At 44.0% G+C, this 23,372-nt stretch overlaps 1 protein-coding gene across 2 annotated transcripts in view; it reads left to right on the top strand.

The window, feature by feature from the left end:
* LOC147905322 (Mitochondrial ATP synthase D chain-related protein) overlaps positions 1–14,213 on the top strand; it is a 72,486-nt gene extending 58,273 nt beyond the window's left edge. For both annotated transcript variants that reach the window (XM_087379486.1, XM_087379493.1), the window contains 3 exons: positions 1,506–1,673; positions 12,981–13,118; positions 13,420–14,213. In XM_087379486.1, the coding sequence (XP_087235612.1) occupies positions 1,506–1,673; positions 12,981–13,118; positions 13,420–13,929 (816 nt within the window). In that variant the 3' untranslated portion in view covers positions 13,930–14,213. The remainder of the gene's footprint in view (positions 1–1,505; positions 1,674–12,980; positions 13,119–13,419) is intronic.
* The last annotated feature ends 9,159 nt before the right edge of the window (positions 14,214–23,372 follow it).

The following is a 23,372-nucleotide window of genomic DNA, read 5'->3' on the forward strand; positions in this document are numbered from 1 at the left end:
CATATGCCTCACTCACTATGGATCTCCATCGGACAGTTTTGGGTATCATCAGACCGCCTCCGCATAGAGAGCGGCAGAGCAAAGGGGATTCCTAGGGAGCATCGCTTATGCATATTGTGCGATTGTGAGGAGGTCGAGTCGGAGGACCATTTGATTTTCAGGTGCCCAGTGTACTACGAGATCCGAGGTCGCTACCACTGCCTCTTCAGAGATAGCTCCGGGCTCCTTTCCAGATTCCTCGCCTACCCAGATTAGAGATGCCTCGCGGCCTTCATTCACGAGGGGGTCCGACACAGAGAGTACTTACTTAGGCGACGGGGCTTGGCCACATCATCAGACACCTCTTAGAGCAGGATCACAGAGTTCTTCCCATCGAGTGACATTGATCGTCCAATCTCTAGCCGCAGACGTGACAGAGACCCCGACCCGACGGCCGCAGCACGACACACGAGACATCGAGGGGACACACATATCACTCTGGGAGACCTCCCGTCATTGTTTAGACCTGGGATACGTCCCACGGGAGTCACGGTGGCTCTGGTCTTGTGTCGAGCCTCGTGCAGGAGACCGGGACGTATAGCACCCCTTGACGGGCACCAGCGTCCCATCATCGGCTATGCACCAGCTAGGGCGACATGACATACGGAGGATTCCGCTCCGCTCCAGTCCTTTTATGTTCATTGTTACATCCAGATGTATTTGATTTGATTATGTATGATCAGACTTAGGATTCAGCATGGGTGATGATGCTCGTTTCAGTAGCTCCACCCTTACTATGATTTGTATCAGGTTTTCTTTCAGTCTCATAGACCCATCAGTCTTCTGAAGACTCTAATAAAATTTCTTTCTTTCTTTCTTTCTTTCTCTTATTTTCATTGTAGAATTTTGGACTTCAGAACAACAAAAATCTGAATTTGTATGATTGGATATATTCTAGTTTTACAAAGGTATATATGTCCTATCACAGACTCCATTCTGAAGTTGTTTTGTGAGTAGACTCTTGGAAGTGAAGACTATATTCTTTTGTTTGTATTTATAATGCTAATTTTGGAATGAACTGGGGCTTTTTATCAGTATCGATGACAAATCTGGTCTCAGGCTGACTAGTCTGCATAACAGAAGTCAAGGGCAGTTGCAAGTTGTCGTTTTGGTGCCAAGATAAAAAATTTTGAGGGCTTGCTTCAATGCCTAAGCTGTGTATCCTTAAAGGTGCTGTAGACAAGTAAAACTGTTAATCTAAACTGTGAACTCTGGATTATTAGAAGGTTAGGTCCACATCTCCAACTTTTTTTTTGTAAATGGATAAGGGTATTAACTCAAAAAGATGGATAGTATAAACAACATTGTAAATGCTGCTTCCATGGTAATGTGAGAGTGCTTTGTACATGTCTTGCCATTTTCAGTGAAATTTATCGTGATTTTTAAAATGTGATCGTCAAATCAATCACATTAGATAAGAGGGGGACTGGGGCTGATGGAAAGTGGTGGTGTGTGAAGCCTGACAGGTTGAAGAGATGAAGGAAATGATCGAGCGACTTCTGCTAGAGCGCCGACAGCTGACAGCTAAGATGGTAGCAATTCAAAGGGGCATGCATCAGCTTGAACGCGAGGCTACTATACGCGCCCGTGTTGAAGACGAACTTGCTGTGGCGACCACTCCAGATTCTACTAAGGTTTAAGTCTTCAACATGTTTATATTGATCTTGTTTAAGAACCTTAATGTCAAATAGGCTTTTCCCCATTTTGGCTGTACGGCTTTTAATTATAAACACTGATTTAGAGCCTTCTTATTGTGCACCATATCCAGCTGTAATGAGTTCTGATCTTTGCTGCTTGCTTCCTGTTATCGGTGAGCTTTATCTGTACGTGGAATTTGCATTGTTTCATTCATTGGCGCAAGGGCTTTCAATTATATTGAATCAACTTATATTTAATGGGAGTTGCATGCACCTTTTTAAAAATAATACACGCAATTGCACATCAGTATGCCATTGAACATATGCCATTCTCCTCAGATTCCTGCAAGGGAGGATGTATATCTGATAGATAAGGGATATTTAATATCAATGTTTTTAGTCCTAGAAGAGCCATCTGGATTCTGGCTAGAGCGATACACGATTGATTATTGAACCAATGGGGAGTGAACCCTCCTAGGCTATGCCAACATCACCAAGCAATTCTTGATGCTCGTTGGGAAGAGACTAAAATGAAAACGTTTATAGACTTCACAAGCAGTTGTAGCTTGAATGAAGAGATTTTGGACTACCTTTTGATTAGCCTTCTCCTTTAGTGCTAGCCTTCGTCATGGCTGAGTGTGCCCTTCACCTTCGGAGTGCCGACAGAAACTCAGTACGAAGACTTTGTATAAATGGATGCTCAAGTATGTGTGGGTGTGTGGATTTGTATGTGTGAGAGCATATTTTTATACTATGGTCTACACCCACTGTTGGGCGCTGATGACGTCAGTGGGGATGTCATAGTAGCTAGTCCCTGCTATGCATTATGGAGTTTATGGTTTTCAACCTTGTGAGTGACTATCATGAGATTGAAACTGCATTATGTTGTGTTTTTAGAGGATGAGTTTGCGAATGTTCCTGGATTCATCCAGGTATATGCTTCTACCGTATTAGCGGACATGCAAACTTCACCTTGTGAAGTTTTCGTCCAAGTTGCGGCGTGCTGGTATTTTGATAATTTTTTCTATCTTAAATGGTGCATTGCCCTATCAGATAGATTTAGATTTAGATGCTCGTTGGGGAGAGACTAAAATGAAAACGTTTATAGACTTCACAAGCAGTTGTAGCTTGAATGAAGAGATTTTGGACTACCTTTTGATTAGCCTTCTCCTTTAGTGCTAGTCTTCGTCATGGCTGAGTCTGCCCTTCACCTCCGGAGTGCCGACAGAAACTCAGTACGAAGACTTTGTATAAATGGATGCTCAAGTATGTGTGGGTGTGTGGATTTGTATGTGTGAGAGCATATTTTTATACTATGGTCTACACCCACTGTTGGGCGCTGATGACGTCAGTGGGGATGTCATAGTAGCTAGTCCTTGCTATGCATGATGGAGTTTATGGTTTTCAACCTTGTGAGTGACTATCATGAGATTGAAACTGCACTATGTTGTGTTTTTAGAGGATGAGTTTGGGAATGTTCCTGGATTCATCTAGGTATAAGCAATTCTTGAAGCCAAATGTCATATCGTTGCAGTAGCTGCCATGTTCTCAACCTTGTGGAAAAAGCTCGTGGACTTTAAGCCAGATGTCATATTGCTCCAGTAGCTGCCACGTTCTTAACCGTGTGGACTTTTTGTTGTCACCATTGCATTTTCTGGAGTTTTGGACTGCATTTTCTCCAAACCAATTAGATTTGGAGAAGCCTATTGAGAGACTGATATTTTTTTGATTTAATTAGATTCGGTGGGATGTACCCCAAATTCTTGCAGCTGCTTTGAGATAGCATAGAGAGATACATATTCCAGATTTCTTTGGATCCGGATTCGGCACCTAGACAGCCGGGATCTGTTTGTCGCAGTTTGCTACTTCCCCCTGAGACCTCCCACTTTGCCAGAGATATCGGAGGTGATGATGAGACATCCCCATTTGCTACTCTTTATCAGTCCATCGTTGACTTCTCTAGCCGCGGAGAAGTCCTCCTAGTGGGGGACTTCAATGCAAGGACAAGGGCCTGTCAGGTACCACTTCTTGACTTCAGAGATGATTCTACTCTACTGCTAGATATTGACCTTGAGGAGGCAGGTATGCTACGGGTTTCGGCTGATAGGCGAGGTCCATTCTCATCTTATGGGCAGGCCCTATTAGACCTTGGCAGGATACATGATCTCATTATCTACAATGGTTTTGACAGGTGGCCCGCCTCAGGTGGTTTCACATGCTTTCCACATGGGGGGGCTCCAGCGTTGTTGATTACATCATGGGATCCCTTGCCTTCACATCTCGCATCACTGACTTCACTGTAGCACCTCTCCCCCCGGGGGCTGATCATACATACCTTTTCTTTAGCATCTCCACCTCTTCGCACAACACCTTCCACCCCACTCAGTTCTTACTCCACCTAACACGATATACGCTTTGATCGGGATACTCTGGCCGTCTGTACATACTTCTCGCTTATATTGACTTCATACCCCTTTTAGAGGATCGTGCTGCTCTTGTCACCCGCTCACTACACGAGGCTGCCATTCATGCTTTCCCCCACACCACCCGCTCCACCCGTCCACCACCCCTGGGAACTTTGTAATAGTTGGTACGATGATGAGTGTAAGGCTTTACGTCGTCAGCTCAGATTCGACAAAAAAAAATAGTCTTCCGAGCACCAGCCAGGGCGACATGACATACGGAGGATTCTGCTCTGCTCCAGTCCTTTTCTTTTCATTGTTACATCCAGATGTATTTGATTATGTATGATCAGACTTAGGATTCAGCACGGGTGATGATGCTCGTTTTAGTAGCTCCACCCTTACTATGATTTGTATCAGGTTTTCTTTCAGTCTCATAGACCCATCGGTCTTCCGAAGACTCTAATAAAATTTCTTTCTTTCTTTCTCTCTCTCTCTCTCTCTCTCTCACACACACACACACACACACACACGCACGCACACACTTTTTTTAGTAAAGCTTTTATTAGATGGGTCTTCCAAAGACTAATAAAATTTATTTATTTATTTCTCTCTCTCTCTCTCTCTATAGCAGCATAGGGCCAATAAGGCTCTCAAAATCAGGATCCGTGGGATCCCACGGACAGAGGTTACATCGATGGATGATGCGACCATCTTTGTTGCGACCACTTCAGGGATTCCTGATCGTGCTATTGTGGGAGCATGGTGAGTGGGGAGAGATCCCAACAGAGAGCAGCCCCTCATTATACAATTAAGAGACACTCAGGCACGCCTGGCAGCATTGCATCGCAGATTGACCTTATGAGATCACCCCTCGATATTTATCGATGAGGACCTGACACCTCTATAGATAGAGAAGAGATGCGTTCTCTTAGTGTGGGCCGGATGTCTCATCACCGGTCCCGGTCGGACATCTAACCACCCTCCCACGTAGGGGGGGGGGATCTATGAGGCGCGAGATACCGAGACCCTCCCTTATATCATCTGGAATTGTAATGGTACCTTATGGTCAGAGCCTGGGAATTCCTCGGAGTTTCTCGGAGTCCTACATAAGACGAGATGGTGTTTTTAATATAGAGACACATCAGAGCCCAGAGCGTCCCCTTCCGATAGTCAGGGAGTATACTTGGGAATCAGCCTTTAGGGAGGAGACGTGGGAGACAGGTGGAGTACAGAGATTCGGTATCACTACCTGACATGGATCTTGTTGACGTTGGCATATCACGAGTGTCTGCTAACGGGCGGGGCCCCAGCACCTCATAAAACATGTGCTCCTTGATCTGGGTACAATACATGATCTCATTCTTTACAATGGTCTTGAGCGATGGCCCTCCTCTGGTAGCTTTACCTGTTTTCCACATGGAAGAGGGTCTAATGGTCTTGGGATCCCCTACCTTCATACCACACATCACATACTTCTTTGTGTCACCACCTCCACTTGGAGCTGATCACACTAATCTCTTCTTTAGCATCACCACTCCTCGCCTCGTGACACCAACCACCTACACCACCTACCAAGATATACACTTTGATCACAACTTCTCACAAAATACTCCGCACGGCTTTATACATTGCTCACTTACATTGACCACATGCCCCTTCTGCCCCTTATAGAGGACCGTGCCACACTTATTAGTCGTTCATTGCACGACATTGCCCTTCACGCTTTTTCGTACATCACACGCTCTACTCATCCACCACTGCCTCTTGGTTCTTTACCATGTAATAGCTGGTATGATGAAGAGTGCTCTTCGCTAACAACTCCGATTCAAGACCAAGCATGGCCTTCTGAGCGAACCAAACACGATATGTGAGTATCGTCGTCTAGTCCGCCGGAAGAAACAAGCCTTTGTTTGTTGAAATGAGGAATTATTGAACATTTTGTTTAGTAACAACTCCAAGGACCTTTGGCAGAGGTTGAGAGAGAGAGAGAGAGAGAGAGAGAGAGAGAGAGAGAGAAATAAATTTTACGTCTTCGGAAGACCGATGGGTCTATGAGATTGAAAGAAAACCTGATACAAATCACAGTAAGGGTGGAGCTATTGAAACGAGCATCATCACCTGTGCTGAACCCTAAGTTTGATCATACATAATCAAATACATTTGGATGTAACAATGAAAAGAAAAGGACTGGAGCGGAGCGGAATCTTCTGTATGTCATGTCGCCCTAGTTGGTGCATAGCTGGTGATGGGACGTTGGCACCCATCAAGGGGTGCCGCGCGTGTCGGTCTCCTAGACGAGGCTCAACACAAGACCAGAGCCACCGTGACTCCCATGGGACGTATCCCGGGTCTAAACAATGACGGGAGGCTTCCCAGAGTGATTTGTGTGTCCCCTCGATGTCTCGTGCATCGTGCTACGGTTGTCGGGTCGGGGTCTCTGTCACGTCTACGGCTAGAGACTGGACGATCGATGTTACTCGATGGAAAGAACTCTGTGATCTTGCTCTGAGAGGTGTCTGATGATGTGGCCAAGCCTCGTTGCCTGAGTAAGTACTCTCTGTGTCGGACCCCCTCGTGAATGAAGGCCGTGAGGCATCTCTGATCTGAGTAGGCGAGGAATGTGGAAAGCAGCCCGGAGCCGTCTCTGAAGAGGCAATGGTAGTGACCTCGGATCTCATAGTACACTGGGCACCTGAAAATAAAATGCTCCTCCGATTCAACCTCCTGACAGTCGCACAATATGCATAAGCGATGCTCCCTAGGAATCCCCTCTGCTCTGCCACTCTCTATGCGGAGGCGGTGTGATGATACCTGAAACTGTCCGATGGAGATCCGTAGTGAGTGTACCCCGGTGGTGTGATGAATCCCTCCTCCGAAATACGAAGACAGTAATCTCTGTAGAAACTCAGCTTCACTGGAAGCTCCCTCGGCTCCAACTAGGTCCTAAAGGTGTGTAGTTGTAGGAGATTCTCTCGAATGACCTAGTTGGTGTGTGGCCAATCAGGATGGTGGGTGGGAGTACCGGAGGGGCATCTAAACTGTACTGAAAAGGAGGTATTCTATTGATGTGGAACCCTAGTCTCACAAACCATCTGTGAGTCCGTGCATACCAGCATCGCTCGTCTCCCTCTGCTGCCAACCTCATGGAGGAATCGAGAGCCAACCATGGCAACCTCTGTCTCCCTGATGTGCAGTCCCCATATGATCTAACCCGGTGTAGATATGTGATGGTCTGAAAGGCTGCATCTAGCTGGAGTGGAGAAGCACCAAACTTGGCTTGAATGATGTGATGTGGTACAGACGGTTTCCCCCGGATCATCCATGAGAGCATGAGGATCTGCAGGCGCTCCGTCCGTGTCCACTCTATCTCTGACATGTCAGGCCCCCAACAAGGGCTGCCATACATACCGGTTGGTCGGACCAAGGAGTTGAAGAGAAGAGCCTTGGTCCGAGGGTCCTGGAAGTGGGAGTGAAAGCATGGTCTCTCTAGTCGAGCCAGTGAGGCGTATCCCCTGCTCAGTCTGGCCTGCATCGTTGGTCTCATCATGAAGATCGGGCCGGAGAAGATGACCCCCAAGTAAGTGTATGAGGATACGATCTCAACTGATGACCCACCGAAAGTAAAAGTAACCTGCTTCCGTTGCATGTTTGCTCGAGAGGTGTTAAAGATCATGACCTTGGTCTTACTAAGGTTGACCTCCAAATCATGGGATAAACAAAAAACCTGTAGTGCATCCAGGTGTCGCTGGAGCCCCTCGGGTGTGGACGACAAGAATGCCACGTCATTTGCATAAAGAAGAATCTCGGCAAGTGAGCAACCGGTCCCTCCGAACGCCCCCATGAAAGTCTCAAGCTCATCGATGTAGAGGCCAAACAGGGTCAGTGATAAGGGACAACCCTGTTTGACTCCTATGGTACTCAAGATCTCATCTGTCCAACCTGCGCCTGTCCGAACTCGGCCTGAGACTCTCTCATACAGTGCCATGACTGCCCAGATGATCTCCTGATCAAATCCGAGTGTCTGTAGGTGTGTGATGAGACGAGCTCGAGGTACTGTGTCAAAGGCTTTGTGGAAATCCACAAAGCAACAATATACCCTCTCCTTCCACTGGTGTGGGACATCATAAAGATGGTGTGCATACGTGTGCCAAACTCTCGTGTCGGTGAGGGGTGATGATGACCTACGCTCAAGGAATCTCCGCCAAAAATCCTTAGAGTTGCTGTTGTACAAGATGTGCAGCAGCTCCTCCTCATTTCGACGAAGAAATGCCTGCTTCTTTCGACGTACGAGACGTGTTTACTTGCGTACTATGTCTGGTGTGTTCGGGAGTTGACATCTGAGTTCAAGTCGGAGTTGTCGGCGATAAGCCTTGCACTCCGCATCGTACCAATTGTTGCAGGGTATAGAACCAAGAGGTGGTGGTCGAGTGGACCGTGTGGTGTGGGAAAGATTTGGAGGGCAGCCTCGTGGAGTGTGCGACTAATCAGGGCAGCACGGTCCTCTATGAGTGGTATGTGATCGATGTAGGTTAGGAGTCTGTTTAGGCGTCAGTGGGGATGTCATAGTAGCTAGTCCCTGCTATGCATGATGGAGTTTATGGTTTTCAACCTTGTGAGTGACTATCATGAGATTGAAACTACACTATGTTGTGTTTTTAGAGGATGAGTTTGGGAATGTTCCTGGATTCATCTAGGTATATGCTACTGCCGTATTAGCGGACATGCAAATTTCACCTTGTGAAGTTTTCGTCCAAGTTGCGGCCTGCTGGTATTGTGATAATTATTTCTATCTTAAATGGTGCGTTGCCCTATCAGCTAGATTTAGATTTAGATGATCCTTGGGGAGAGACTAAAATGAAAATGTTTAGACTTCACAAGCAGTTGTAGCTTGAATGAAGAGATTTTGGACTACCTTTTGATTAGCCTTCTCCTTTAGTGCTAGCCTTCATCATGGCTGAGTCTGCCCTTCACCTCCGGAGTGCCGACAGAAACTCAGTACGAAGTTTGTATAAATGGATGCTCAAGTATGTGTGGGTGCGTGGATTTGTATGTGTGAGAGCATATTTTTATACTATGGTCTACACCCACTGTTGGGTGCTGATGACGTCAGTGGGGATGTCATAGTAGCTAGTCCCTGCTATGCATGATGTAGTTTATGGTTTTCAACCTTGTGAGTGACTATCATGAGATTGAAAGTGCACTATGTTGTGTTTTTAGAGGATGAGTTTGGGAATGTTCCTGGATTCATCTAGGTATAGGAGTCTGTTTAGGCGTCCAGAGTAGGCCGGTGAGAGGCTGTGATCAAAGTGTATGTCGTGGTAGGTGTCGTGCTTTGTATGTGGTGTGTGTGGTTTGGCGATAGTAAAGAATAGGTATGTGTGATCAGCTCTTGGAGGGAGTGGTGCTACGGTGAAGTTGGTGATACATGAAGTGAAGGTAGGGGATCCCATGATGTAATCTACTAGTAACACTAGTGCGCCCCCCCCCCCCGTGTGGGAAGCAAGTAAAACCACGTGAGGAGGGCCATAGGTCGAGTCCGTTGTAGATGATGAGATCATGCATCTTGCCCAGATCAAGGAGCGCGTGTCCATATGGTGTAACAGGCCCGTGTCGGTCCGATGAGGTCCTGGTCATACCTGCTCCGTCTAGGGCCATTTCTGGCATGATAGAGTCGTCTCGGAAGTTTAGGAGTGGTGCCTGGCGCGTGCTTGTCCTAGCGTTGAAGTCCCCAACGAGGAGAACTTCCCCGCAGGCTGAAAGGTCTGGGATATCCTGATGTAAGGGTGCATATGGCGATGTCTCACCCTCCTCTCGTGCCACTCTGGCGAAGTGGGATGTGTCTGGCAAGAAGTAGCATATTGCTATGAAAAGGTGACGGGTGTCTGTGAGTCGGATCCGGATCCACATGAATCGAGAGTGTGCGTCCTTCCTCTCAATGGAGATGGCTCCAACGAGGGAAGACCTGTACAATACTGTGACCCTGCTTGATCCTCGGACTCCTCCTATATCCGTCGTCTATTAACGTCCACGGAAGACCAAAGGTCTATGGGACAATAGAAAAACCATCTCCTTTCAGCTTGTAAGACTATCGTAGAACTTTCAATCATGAATTGAATGTAATGACAGCATATCCTTTACATTTACCAATACGAACTGCTCTAGCTTCACCATCTTCATTAGGGCTGTTAGGCTTGTCGTCCTCGTTTGCTGTCCAGTCAATGTTAGGCATGGCTGATTTGACATGTGCTAAGGTATCATCAAATGAGTCCTCCTCATTGTACTATCCATCTGGAAGTCCCTCAATTCTGATTTTTAATGCATTATCATGTCTGGCTTCATGTTCTTTTATCTCTTCTTGAATATCAACTTTGTTTGCCTTTGCTTCAAACTCTGGAGACTAACTCGGGGGTAGGGGGGGAAGCTGTGCAAGACTTTACAACCTCATCTATTACTTCCTGCTTACCAGGTCCTTCAAGCACCTAGATTGTAGTTATTGCATCCGCCAGTTGCATCTTCAACTCTCTCACCTAATCTTGTAGGAACAAAATACATTCATGATACCCAATGATGGGTCGGTGAAAAAGGCCTCCTCATTCATAGACTTATGTATATGGAGAGGGTGTTTGAGCTGCAATCATGGCATATCTGGCTCTATTGGTCGGTGTTGTTGGAGTTGAGGGGGTTTTTGAGGAAGAGGAAGAAAGGCTGGGCCACTCTTTGCTGGCCATTCTCTTGCTACCCCCTAGTTGCGTTGGGGGTTCAGTCCAGCTATGGGTGCTCTCTTCAAATAATAACCGGCTGGAGCTTGGCGTTGCTGCTGTCTATACCCCCCTCGACCTAAGGAGCTGAGCGGGAGAGGTAAGCTGAGCGGAGAGCTAACGGGATAGGTGAGCGCTGAGTGGAGAGGCGAGCGGGAGAGTTGAGCGGAGCGCTGAGCGGAGAGGTGTGCGGGGGGGGTGAACACAGAGAGAGAGAGAGAGAGAGAGAGAGAGAGAGAGAGAGAGAGAGAGTTATAGTCAAAGGGTCTATGAGATTGAGAAAACGAGATATAGCAGAGAAAAGCTAAAGAGTGGAGCCACTAAGCAGGCATCCGCTCCCAAAACTACCTACATCAGTTTGACTGAGAGTCTTTAGGTTTGAATTTGAAATCCCTAATGAGAGCCTTGCCTTCACGATAAACAGCCCACTTACCCTCCTTTCTGGCTGCCTTCACCTTCGATAATTCAGTGGTCTTTTTGGGTTCTAGTGGGTTCTTTTGATATAATACACACACACACACACACATATATATATGTGTGTATGTGCGTGCGTGCGTGTGCGTGAGCTCGGATGTGTGTGTGTGTGTGTGTAGAGAGAGAAGGGGGGGGAGGGGGGCGGCACTACGTGCACGCGCGCTCGGATGTGTGTGTGTGTGTGTGGAGAGAGAGAGGGGGGGGGGGGCGGCACTAGGGCATCCATACCCAAGGCTGATTCTGTGACGAGAAAAGACTACTACATCGCGCTGTCGTTGCGAGAGAAACCCAAAAGGTAAAACATCAAGGAGGCATCCCCTGACCGCCTACCTACCGGTCAGCTGTCCATTGGATCGGCTGGACCTATGCATGTGAGAGAAGAGAGAGAGGAATGGCTGCCTTGCGGCATGCTTCTCAAGGGTTTAAGGCATTGCCTAAGGTAACCTTGGAGCAGGTGCCAAGAGTCAATGTGGTGGGTAACCTTGGAGCAGGTGCCAAGAGTCAATGTGGTGGGTTATGTATAATCTATGGATTTTACAGGCCAAGCCTTTAGAATTCTGATGACATTCTGAGATCTTACTTAGAGCCCTCATTACCTTGCTCACTGATAGATGGCTTAGGTATTTTATATCAAGTTAGATGTTGACAAGGATGACTGCAAGTCAGTTTTGCAGCCTCCCCATCACAAGACTGCATTGCACAACCTAGATAGCGATGTTGTGATGCTGGCCATTGTCTCCCAAACATCATCCTTTGGTAAGCAAAAGGGGTGTTGCTTGGGAGTTGGTGCAACATGGTGAATCACCCAGAGCATTGCTGCCTCTCCACTCATCTGTAAATGAGGAACATTGCCTCAATTTGGAAGGCATACCACCCCTTTGTGAGACAAGATACCATTCGTCAAGCTACCCTCAAGTGAGGACCCATCGAACACCAGTGCATGGTAGTATATACCTCTTCTTGAGCCTCAAGTCTGAAGACTCAATAGCCGAGGCATTTATGGGTCTAATTGATGTAAATTTCCAATATTTGCAGTATTTTGATTATTATTTTCACTATTTTGCCTTGGTATGGATATTTTGCAGTATTTCTTCTTAATATAGATATTTGGTATTCCTGGGGGCAGGGAAAAACTACTTGAGAATGTATTGCAACTCATTTTGGACTGATTCTGGCGACAATGAGGAGGCTAGGTGGAGGGAGCGTAGTACTAGGTTTCATATAGAGTTGTATGATTGCTCAGGTCAGTGGTGTGATTATATTTTTCTGGCAAAATTTTTCAATCCTAGGCTATAGCTTAAATTTTTTAAGAGCCAAATCAAAGCTACGTCCACTGCACTAGCGGTTGGCAAATGTTAAGGCTTTTGTATTGATTGCACCATGGCCATATAAAATCAGTCTTAGCCAGCCTACATCTGTACATTAATATAGAATTTTGCTCTGTTTTTTGAGATGTAAAATTGATGACTCAATTGGTTGTTGTTGCCATGCCCAATGATGCAACCAGCTGGAGCTTTCTTGCTGAGAGATCGGTAGACTTCAATTAGACCCAAGGAAAATAATAAATGCTCTGACCCTTTATGCAATGGTACAATATGGAGAACCTCGTGTACTTTTGGATCTCTCAATTCTCTATAAATATTACTTACTTAATTAATCTTTGATAGGGATGGCTCAGCTGGGGTTCATCTAAAGACTCAGTTGCAGAGGCAGCAGCAGTTGCAGAGGAATCTCGAATACAAATGGAGGCTGCAGCCACTATGGTGAACAAGCTTGTTACTGAGAATGCAGAACTGGTTGAAAAAGTAAGGCAAATTCACACTCTAAGAATGTGTGTTCATACTTGTTGAAATATTGTCAGAATCTAGTGCAAGCGTGAGGGATAAGGCAAATTCACACCCTAAGAATGTGTGTGTTCATACTTGTTGAAATATTGTCAGAATCTAGTGCAAGCGTGAGGGATTAACTTTATGTTTCAGTCGGAATGATTATTTTGAAAGTGTGTTCATGCTAGTAAAGTTAGTGTCAGAGTCTAGTGTAAGTGTGAGAGACTAACTCTATGTTCCAGTCAGAATGATGATTATGAATCCAAATTTTGATTTTCAGGTGAATGAGCAGAGCGCTCTAATTGATCGCCTTACTGAAAAATACAGTTCTGTTCTGGAATTGCAAAGCAATGGCCCCTTGGAGAGTCCTAGGTATGAAAGAGAAAATGAAGTAGTAAGATCAGACACTCAAGAGGTTGTAATAGAACATATTGTAGCAGAAGCATTGCATGAGGTGTTGCCACCGAAGGTCGAGATAGTGTCAAATCCTTGCAATGATGAATCTGAAGCACACAGGGACGTTGTTCAAGATGTAGCATTGGCGGATAGCACTGGAAACGCTGTACTGGGTGTCGAACACGATCAATTGAGACTAGAATCGGCAGACATAATTGATCATCCATCAGATGAAGTTGTGAACCCAGGAAATTCACATCAAGTTGCCTTCATGAAGCCTATTGAGTCAAAACCTTTCTCTGATGCTCCCATTATGGGTGCTCCTATTCGGATTTTCTCTTTCATAGCAAAATATGTGAGTGGTGCTGATCTTGTGAGAGTAGAAAGCTCCTAGTAAGCATTTTCCTGCATGCAATCATGTGCAACTCCTTTGGAAGCATTGATCCTTTGTTCATGTAAAACTCATGTAACGACCTCAAAAGGTCAAAGCAGAATTCACCATTTAATAATCGACTAATGTTGTGCATCATTCACAATATCTTTTTGAGCAGAATCTGATACATTCTGCTCTGCAAGGTACACACCAAAGGCTAGCTTCTCTCAGCTATTTCATGGAAGGCTTATGTGGCTTTGATTTTTCGCTTTACATAGCAAGCAGTATTACCTTGGTTTTAAATTGTCGTGTAGTATGAAATTAGAATTGCTTTTGTCAGCTGAAAAATCATTCTAAATCACAGGCAGTTTTTGTATTTGCGTATTGTATGGGTGAAACAATCCTCAAGTTAAACATTTATAAAATTGAAGTAAATTATGAAGATTGCACCATTACATTCATCCATTGATTTTGGCATCATGTCATTGTTCTTATAAGATGGGTATAGTGGTTTCGAAGGTTTAGAAGCCTTGTGTACAAAGTTAGAGCATTGAGTTTAACTCAAGAGCATGGGTTTATTGTCATTCAGAAAATGTGGCTGCAGTTGGATAGTTGATATTAGACATTGGGACTTGCCAAGTTCCAAGGTGAAGGCGAAGGATGAGAGGGGGATTGGAAAGAAATGTCAGCCAAAATGTGGAAGCCTTCCTAGTTGTGTACATTGTGGCATTTTGTAAGTATGTATATGCATGTGTATCCCCTCTTGGGGGCTTCCCCCCACCAATAAAAAGAAAAAGAATCCCTAGTGCGCGAACTCACACACACATCCTCACCTTGCCCACGCATAAAGATGTGTAATGCATATGGGAAAGTTCTACATTGAAATAGAACATGATAGTGCTATAGATAATTTATGTAGAGCCTATCAAAGCAACGTTCGTGAACATATGCTTGTCGATGTGCCCAAAGAAGCAAGATTAAGAGGCTTGGGGCATCTTTGGCTTGCATGTTTGCCATCCCATGCCACAAGGAATAAATATCACGCATAGCCCTAACCATTGTTGATAGTGATGGTATCTCCTTTAGAGCCTTGCCTTAGTATGTAGGAAAACTTTGGGCGTAGTATCAAAGAGAAAATACCCAATGTTGAATGGGAGTTTGATGACATGTGGAGTCTATTAGATGTGGTTACATGCTCAAATTGCTTGTAGAAACAAGATAGCAAAAGGTATAGATTCTAAGGAAAACTCACAAATGAAAAGGTACTCGAATTTGGATATTAGAAGTGCTTATTCCAAATCAAAACTCACCAGGGAAGCCAAGGAGGGGGGTAAATGGACTATTTACAAAAGAAAAACCACTCTATAAGGAATCAAAATTTGAGTATGAAGGCTCAATCTTAAACCGATGTGATGAAAGTTGTACTATGTTAGCATTAGAAAATAGTTGTGCACGGTGGAAATCCTTCATACACTCACTATTTTGGGGATTTGATATACAAGCTACTTACTAGTCCAATAGTATCTTTCCGGTCTTTTGCGGATGTAAATAGAGCTTCTTCATTATATTGTCCATCTAATAGCCTCTCAATATGCAAGGTTAAGGAAATATTGAATCTTGCTAAAGGTTGATTGTTGTCCGCTTTTGTTGCATCTCTTCTTTCATGGACTTCATCTGAGTGTTGTTTATTTGTTGACACTAGAGAACTTGTGGTTCAAGAGTAGACATATTGTGTTTTTGTATTACCTCTTTGGCAAATTCTTGCTTGTCGATACTTTTTGTCTCATGGACTTCTTCTCCATTGTTACAAGTTGAAGCTCAAGATTTCTAATCTCTTGTTGTAGCTAGAAGATGTGCTCATGTAGTCTTAAAATGCTTGTAGGCTTCTTCTTCGGTATGTCTTCTAAAATTGATTGGTGTAGGAGTAGAGGCAATGGTAGAATATGAGTATATGCTTGTTGAGGTTGAAGCAACAAAGACCTTTGTATTTGATTTCTTGCTCCATGTTCGCCTTCCTAGGTATCCCTTGGTTGGAACCAACCTTTGAATTGGGTTAGGGAGTCGACCTAACTTAGAGTGATTGAGGAAAAAAGGGGGACACCCCCCTAGGCCTAGTTTAAGGCCTAAAGGTTGAAGATGAGCAGGTTGGAAAGAAGCTAAGTGGGCTTGAATTGGTGTGTGTAGGCGAACATACAATAGATGTAGGGTTTGGAACAAAGTCATAGTTTGAAATTGAGCAGGTTTATAGAGGAGATATTGGGTTGGAGCGGGGTTATACGAGCTGAGGAGAAACTTTATGGGATGGAGTGGAGATGCAGCTATCTGGTTAGAACGAAACACTTAACCTTAAATAACAGAATCAATGTAGTACTAGTTGAGAGAAATATTTCAATCACCCATTTCATAGAATAAGAGCTAGTCCAAATGGATGGATTGTCGATATGGATGAAACAAATGTATTGCATTTGCATGTGATATATTATGTCCATAATCCAAGAGGCTAGTAGATAGCTTTTTAGAATAGTAACGTATTGTCACATGCATATTACAATTTAATGTATGCTTGCTTATATAAGTTTAGATGCTAGTATTGATACTATTTTTAGAGTATTGTCGTTAGTGTGTATAAAGTAAACTAGATAACTTTTAGTATATTGATGTTGAATGTGAAAGCTTTTGCCTTTGATCATAGTGTTTTGTTGAGCAATGCACTTATGCTATCAATTTGTATTTCCTTTTGATGAAAAATGTAGTCATGTTCCAATGAAACAATAAAATCTACTATATACACATGTTACCCACATGGTAATAAAAAGGTCAAAATCTCGAACAATGGGCATTATGGAAGAGGCAACTGAGATTTGAGGACTATTGTAGGTCTTCATTCTCTTGTTTCTCAATGGGCTTTACACTTTAGTGGAACTATGAATCACGAAGATCTCTCGCATCTCTCTAGAGTTATATGCCACGTGGCAATGCATGAGTCTTAGATTAAATAGACATTAACTAAACGTGGATTAGGAAGAGGGTTGAATAATATATTGTAAGATGTCAACCTAGGGTGATTTAAAGACTCGTGATAAATGTATATCGTTGTTGCGCTTTGGGTTGCCTTGGTGAGATGGTCAATTTAGTCTATGATGCATATTTCTATGCCACTACTTCGACTATGGTAGATCTTCAGTTCATATTTGGTGGTTGATTTGCAATGAATGCTCACATACCTCAGCTTATGCATGGGTTTGATATAGCTTCCCCTTCTTTGTTATCTAATGCACTCAATGGTTCTTGGCCTAGAGATCCTATTTAGTTCATAGGGCATACATCATTACATGTTGTAATTAGACACCAAGAAACCACCTTCCTAGGTGGGATGATGGTGAAGAATGAGCACTCGTTCATGTCTTATAGGAGCATTGGTTATACACATGAAAATAGTGCTTTGCCATAGGTTTTAATAATTGAGTTGGTTGATCCAATGTGGAGGACCGGTGGATATTCACGATCAAGAGTTTTTTGGCATGCTCCATTCTTTGGGATTCTTCATTTTTGTAGTTTGAAATAAATGGAAGCCAAAAATGTATTGTCTCCCCTTTGAATTTCTTGCATGGAAGGATGGGATCCCTCTTACCCTTCCTCCACTTTGCAAATCAACACTCGAGTTCTAACACATGCATAGAGCCTCACCTTTAAGGGGAAAATGTAGACAAGAGCTACTATGAAGGGGCTTCTCAAAAGGTAGAGCTGTGGATTTTAGGAAGAGATTGCCTTAAAGTGGGCCCCCTGGTTGTTTTTTCAGAGATGGCGTGGTCGCCTCTCATCTAGCATTTGTTGTGCTTTTCTTGACCCATTTTGTGGGTTGGTTGTCCAACCCTCGTAGTTTTATAGAATCTCTGAGAAAAGTTCAAACATTGATTAGCCCTTTTAGCCATGTGTCATTACAATGAGTGCCATGTACCATATTCACGATTTATTATTTATAGGTGCATTTTTCTTTTTGTGGGTCTTGTATTGCATGCTAATATTGAAGGATTGAATATTATGGACATTATTATGTACATATAGAGTACAGTATTATGGAAGAGTGCCATTCAACACTTGCCAAATACTTTGTGGGTGAGTGTCATGACCTACTATTAGCAATCTTCACACACGTGTGTACAATCTGAATTAAATGTACTAAGTGAAGAAGGTTTGAAGCATTTTTCATGCATAATTAATTGTTAAACTGAGACTAAGTGCACATATAGTCACACTTTTCTAATTTTTTATTTGAAAGGTGCACGTGTATGTAGTCAAGATGCATTACATTTAATCAAGATTGTGGTTGCTTGAATAAATTGGAATTGCAACATAAAAAGAATCCAAGTATCACAATGCAAAGAATGTTAAGGTGAAGAATAAATATGATGCAGTCAATAATTAACTTTCCATAATTTAGTTGTGATTCCATGTTAAAACCTTTAGAAATTGGAAAAACTATCTGAGTTATGTTTTCCCATTGTATGAAATCATCCTTGTTTTGTTGAAATTCATGGGAGCATGCCCATAACATTAAACTCCTTCAAGGCAGAGCGACCATTGTGGTTAATACCCATGGCTAATGCATCTCGCCCTCCCACCCTGTGCCAACTATGCTGCTCACCCATGCCAACTTGTTGCTCACCCATGCCATAGCCCGTTGCCCCATCAGCATCATGCCCTACTATTCACCCTTTCCATAGCCTCCTGCTGCTTTGCACACGTCTTATTGCTCACCTGCCTTGCTGTCCCATTGCGCCATAGCCTGTTGTGCCTCTCCTCCCCTTTGCCTAGCTGTTGCTCATCTCTAACCTTTGGTTTGCCCCTTTTCGCCATTGCCTCTGTTGCCTTTTCACTCAACGTATTGCTTCCCTCTAGTCGTTGCACTCGCATCTCCATTTTGCTCGTGGCTATTTTGTGCCGCTTTACAGTTACTGTGAGCCAGTTTAGCCCCCCCCCAAACTTACATTTGTAACCTCTCTCTTAAGCCCAACCTCCTCCCTTCCTCTTGGAATTTCCTCATAATTCTTTCCTTGTGACATTGGCTACCCTTGATCTTTAGTGATGGAGGGTTGTGTGCCCTTTTTCCCACCATAATTTCAATAAGAAACATGCAAGGAGAAAAACAAGGTAAAAAGAGAAACAATAAGCAATATGGAAAAAGGAGAGGAGGAAGAAAAGGAGGAAGAGAAGTCAAGAAGCCAACAACTCAAATAGCCCACTTAAGGGAGAGATAGTGATGTCAACAACTACCACAATTGTACTAGTATGAAGATATCTAGTGTGTTTGTGCAGAAGCTTGTAGCCCCAATAGTCTCAGTTTTAGCCTTAGTTTCAACCTCAACCTTAGCATCAGCATCATTTGCTTCCGACATCATCATCATAATCATGGTCCACAGTGCACATCAGCCTCGGCCTTAGCATCATCATTGACATTAGCATCTGCATCAATACCAACCCTAACTTACGTAGCTAGTATGACCTCTACAGTGCCCCCTATGCATCCTCACAATACTCTCTCTTTTTGTCACCCCTACCCCTCATCCAACCATCGTTCCCTGCTATTGTTGGGCTCATCTCAGCTACATCCATACGTCTCCCCACCATTCTTAGTCTTATGCCATTCCCACCCCTCTGCCCCTATCTCAGATGTCCCCACCACTCTCAGTCTTCTGCCATCCCCAACCCTCTACCCCTATCCCCTATCACTCAAACTCCATTTATGCCTTATCCATGTTCATCACTTTGGGCACATCTGATTCCTCTCGAGGCTTAGGAGCAGCTGGTCATGGAGGTTCATCATGTATGTGCATGAGGGATAAAGTAGGATCACTTCATAACCTCAATGTAGCTCCATAAGGAGATTGTGGTCGTACAACAGCCCTGAGCTATGGTTTAGTAGGTGGAGGCACATATAATTATCATACTGGCGAGTCGTAGACTTTTAGATGGGCAGATGTCATGAAATAGGAGCCTATGAAGGCCACCATTTTAGCCACCATCTTGGAGAAGTAGTAGAAGCTAGTAAAGTTCTCTCACAAAATCACCACTCCCATTGAGGATGCGACGACCAACTTCATGGATTCCACCCTGGGAGTCCTAGAGCATCAGATTGAGGGCAACTGGCACATAGGACGAGACCTTACTCGAGAGTAGCCACTTAACATTTAATTAAGAGACACTCAAGCTTGCCTTGTAGCAATACATAGGCATATGTGACGTCTTCATGCATTCCACCCTGGGAGTCCCAAAGCATCAGATTGAGGGCGATTGGCACATAGGACAGGACCTTACTTGAGAGTAGCCACTTAAAACTTGATTTATAGACACTTAGGCTTGCCTTGTTGCCTTTTGATGGAGATATGATCTGTATACTACACGGATTTGTATAGCACTACCATCGAAAGGCATGACACACTTTAGATTTCTATGGATTTTGATGTGACACCTATCTTGATAGGACCTCTTCACTCCAGTATGCCTACTTCCCCTTCAAGACCTCACACTTTTCTAGAGACCTATGTGAGAATAGTGAGACTTCCTTGTACGTATACCTATATGTGGACATCATGGATTTCTTGAGTTGTGGGGAAGTCCACCTTGTTGGAGACATGGGGAAAATACACGATCATGTCATTTCAAATGTTATGGATCATTGGACCTCCTCGGGTGGATTCACTTGCTTTTCACATTGGGAGCGAGGGGTCTAGCGTAGTTGACTATCTCATGGGATCCCATGCCTTCACCTCATACATCATTGACTTCTCTCTCTCTCGCCACCATTAGCAAGAGTTGATCACACCTATCTCTTCTTTAGTATATCCATCCCTTGTCGCACTATGCATACCATGATATTGCCTACACACATTACATATCATGGTGTAGACTTTGATCATAGCCTCTCCCCTAAGTACTTTGCATTCCTTTCCACTTACTCATAGATCTTGAGGAATATATCTCCTAAAAGATCGAGGTGCTCTAATTAGCCACTCCCTCCATCAAGCCACCCTACACACCTTCATGGACATCACCCATCCACTTGCCTCCTACCTCTTGGCTCATTACCCTACAATAGCTGGTAACGATCACAATAGTAAGGTTCTACATTGTCAACTCAAATTTGATACTAAGCATCACCTTTCAAATGAGGCAGAGATGACACTTGAGTATTGCCACTTGGTCCACTGGAAGAAGTAATCTTTCATTTTTTAAAATGAGGAGGAGCCATCAAACATTCTATTTAGTAACAACTCTAAGGATTTCTGGTAGAATTTTCTCAAGCTACGATCCCATCCCCTCTCACAGACAATACACTATGGCACTCTTATGCACACACACTGTACATAAACCTCATCTCTCACAGTTACCTTGTCTCACCTCGTGCACACTTTTCAGTGCCAGTGGCATCGAACACATAGCTTTGAAGCTTCATAATGGATGCAAATTATATTTTGAGTGGCTGCACTTTGAATAAATTGCATATTAGTCCACCAAGGTCTATGCATCAATGCTCGACACAGAGGTTTCACTAGTTTACAGAGCTCTAGGGACTCAGGTCACGAGACAAGCAAGCTTTTAGGCTGGTCATGTGACTCTAGATCACACTCACACTCAAAGGTATCATTGAGGAGGCCAGAGCATGGAGACAAAGGGTTTATTGCTACTTATATGGATTTTCACAAAGCCTTGGGTATAGTGCCAAGAGCTTGCCTCATCAGATGTTTGTAGGATCGAGGGTACGATCATGATATCAATGGGTAGTCATGGCATTTTATGAGCGAGTCTTAGGTAGTGTTAGAATGGGTACATGTTGGAAAAAGGAGATCATGAGCATTATCAGGGTCAAATAGGGTTGTCTGTTATCTCCACACCAACGAGCTTGAGACTTTCATCTCAGCACACTAGGGGATAGGCTGCTCTCTAGTTGGCTCCTTGATCCATATCCTCCAATATGTAGACAATGTGGTCTACTTGGGGTAGGCTACTCTCTAGTTAGCTCCTTGATGCATATCCTCCGATAAGTAAACAATGTGGTCTTTACTCTCATCTTCGGCAAAGAGCGTCCAATGACACTTGGATGCACTCCATTACTTCTACTTGGCAAAACCAAGGTCATGATCTTCAACACATCTTGAGAAATGATGCATAGAGTGTAGTTCATGCTACATGGAGTATTGGTGGAGGTCATTGCAGCCTACACATAGTTGGGGGTTCTTTTCTCTAGCTCAGTTGGGGGTTCTTTTCTCTAGCTCAATTTTCATTATGCAACCCACGATGTAGGCTTGATTGAGCAAAGGTCAATCAGAGATGTTTTGTGACTTTCCTTCATGAGGCAATCCGCCACCAAGACCATCTCCTCCAGGCACAATGATGAGATCACGGTGCTCAACTAGATTCCACTTAGGTTGTCAAAAGTAGGTTCTCTATCCAGTTAGCACATACGAGCGGCGGACCTTGGAGAGATGGTGTAGCTGAGGCTTAGAGCGAGAGACATGATAGATGCACTAATGGGTAGATACATAGATCAGGCTCTTTCCTCGATGTTCACCACACACAAGAGACACAATTGACTAGTGTGATAGTGGCACTTGTCTAGCATAAGGCCACAGCTAGGCGAGTGTAATGGATTGCACACACTGATCATGCCAATGCTCTGTCACATGCTTTAAGCCCCACCGCAACCTTGTACATCGCTAGGAATTGCTTGTAGGCTTGACCCCTCCACTACCATCCAGAGGACCAAATGCATTGATGCCACACCACAACTTCTTTCCTCTCCATGGGAATCATACATTTGATGTATTAGTGTTTCTATTTTTATGTTACATGTGTCGGGTGTAGATGCCCATCTACAGACTCCACCCATTAAGGTCATTGTATCTAGTTCTCAGTCTCATAGACCCTTTGGTCAAAGACATTTAGTTAACTCTCTCTCTCTCTCTCTCTCCCCACCCCCCAATCGGTCCTTTTTTTTAATTGCTTGTTGTATCTCTCAGTATTTTCACAAATTGGGTGGTCCTGCAAAGAGACAACATGCCCAACCAACACTTCCTACATTGGTTTTACCACTTGCTCATTAGAGCTCCCCTCGACAACCCCCCTTAATTTCCCTAATTTCTTTTCCCTCAAACTCCCTTATTCTCCCCTACACATACACTTACACACACTTCCTATTCATTCCCCCTTTACTTTTACCTTATTTTTTCCTTCTCGCCCCCCCCTTTTTTCTCCTAATTCTCTAATATCTATTCTCCCTATAGTTCTTTTTTTTGGAAAAAAAACCCCCTTCTTTTTTAATTTCACCTGACTTTACCTTGACTTCTTCCCCCCTCTTTTCCCTAATTTTCTCCCCCTAAATTTTTCTATTTTACTCTAATCTCCCTAAAAACACCTTCCTAAGTTTCCCCTATTCCCCCTAAGTTCCCCTAATTTTCTCCCTACTT

This window comes from Dipteris shenzhenensis, chromosome 1, assembly GCF_047967505.1.
Source record: "Dipteris shenzhenensis isolate YYH24624 ecotype China chromosome 1, Dip_SZ_1.0, whole genome shotgun sequence".
NCBI classification, from domain to species: Eukaryota; Viridiplantae; Streptophyta; class Polypodiopsida; order Gleicheniales; family Dipteridaceae; genus Dipteris; species Dipteris shenzhenensis.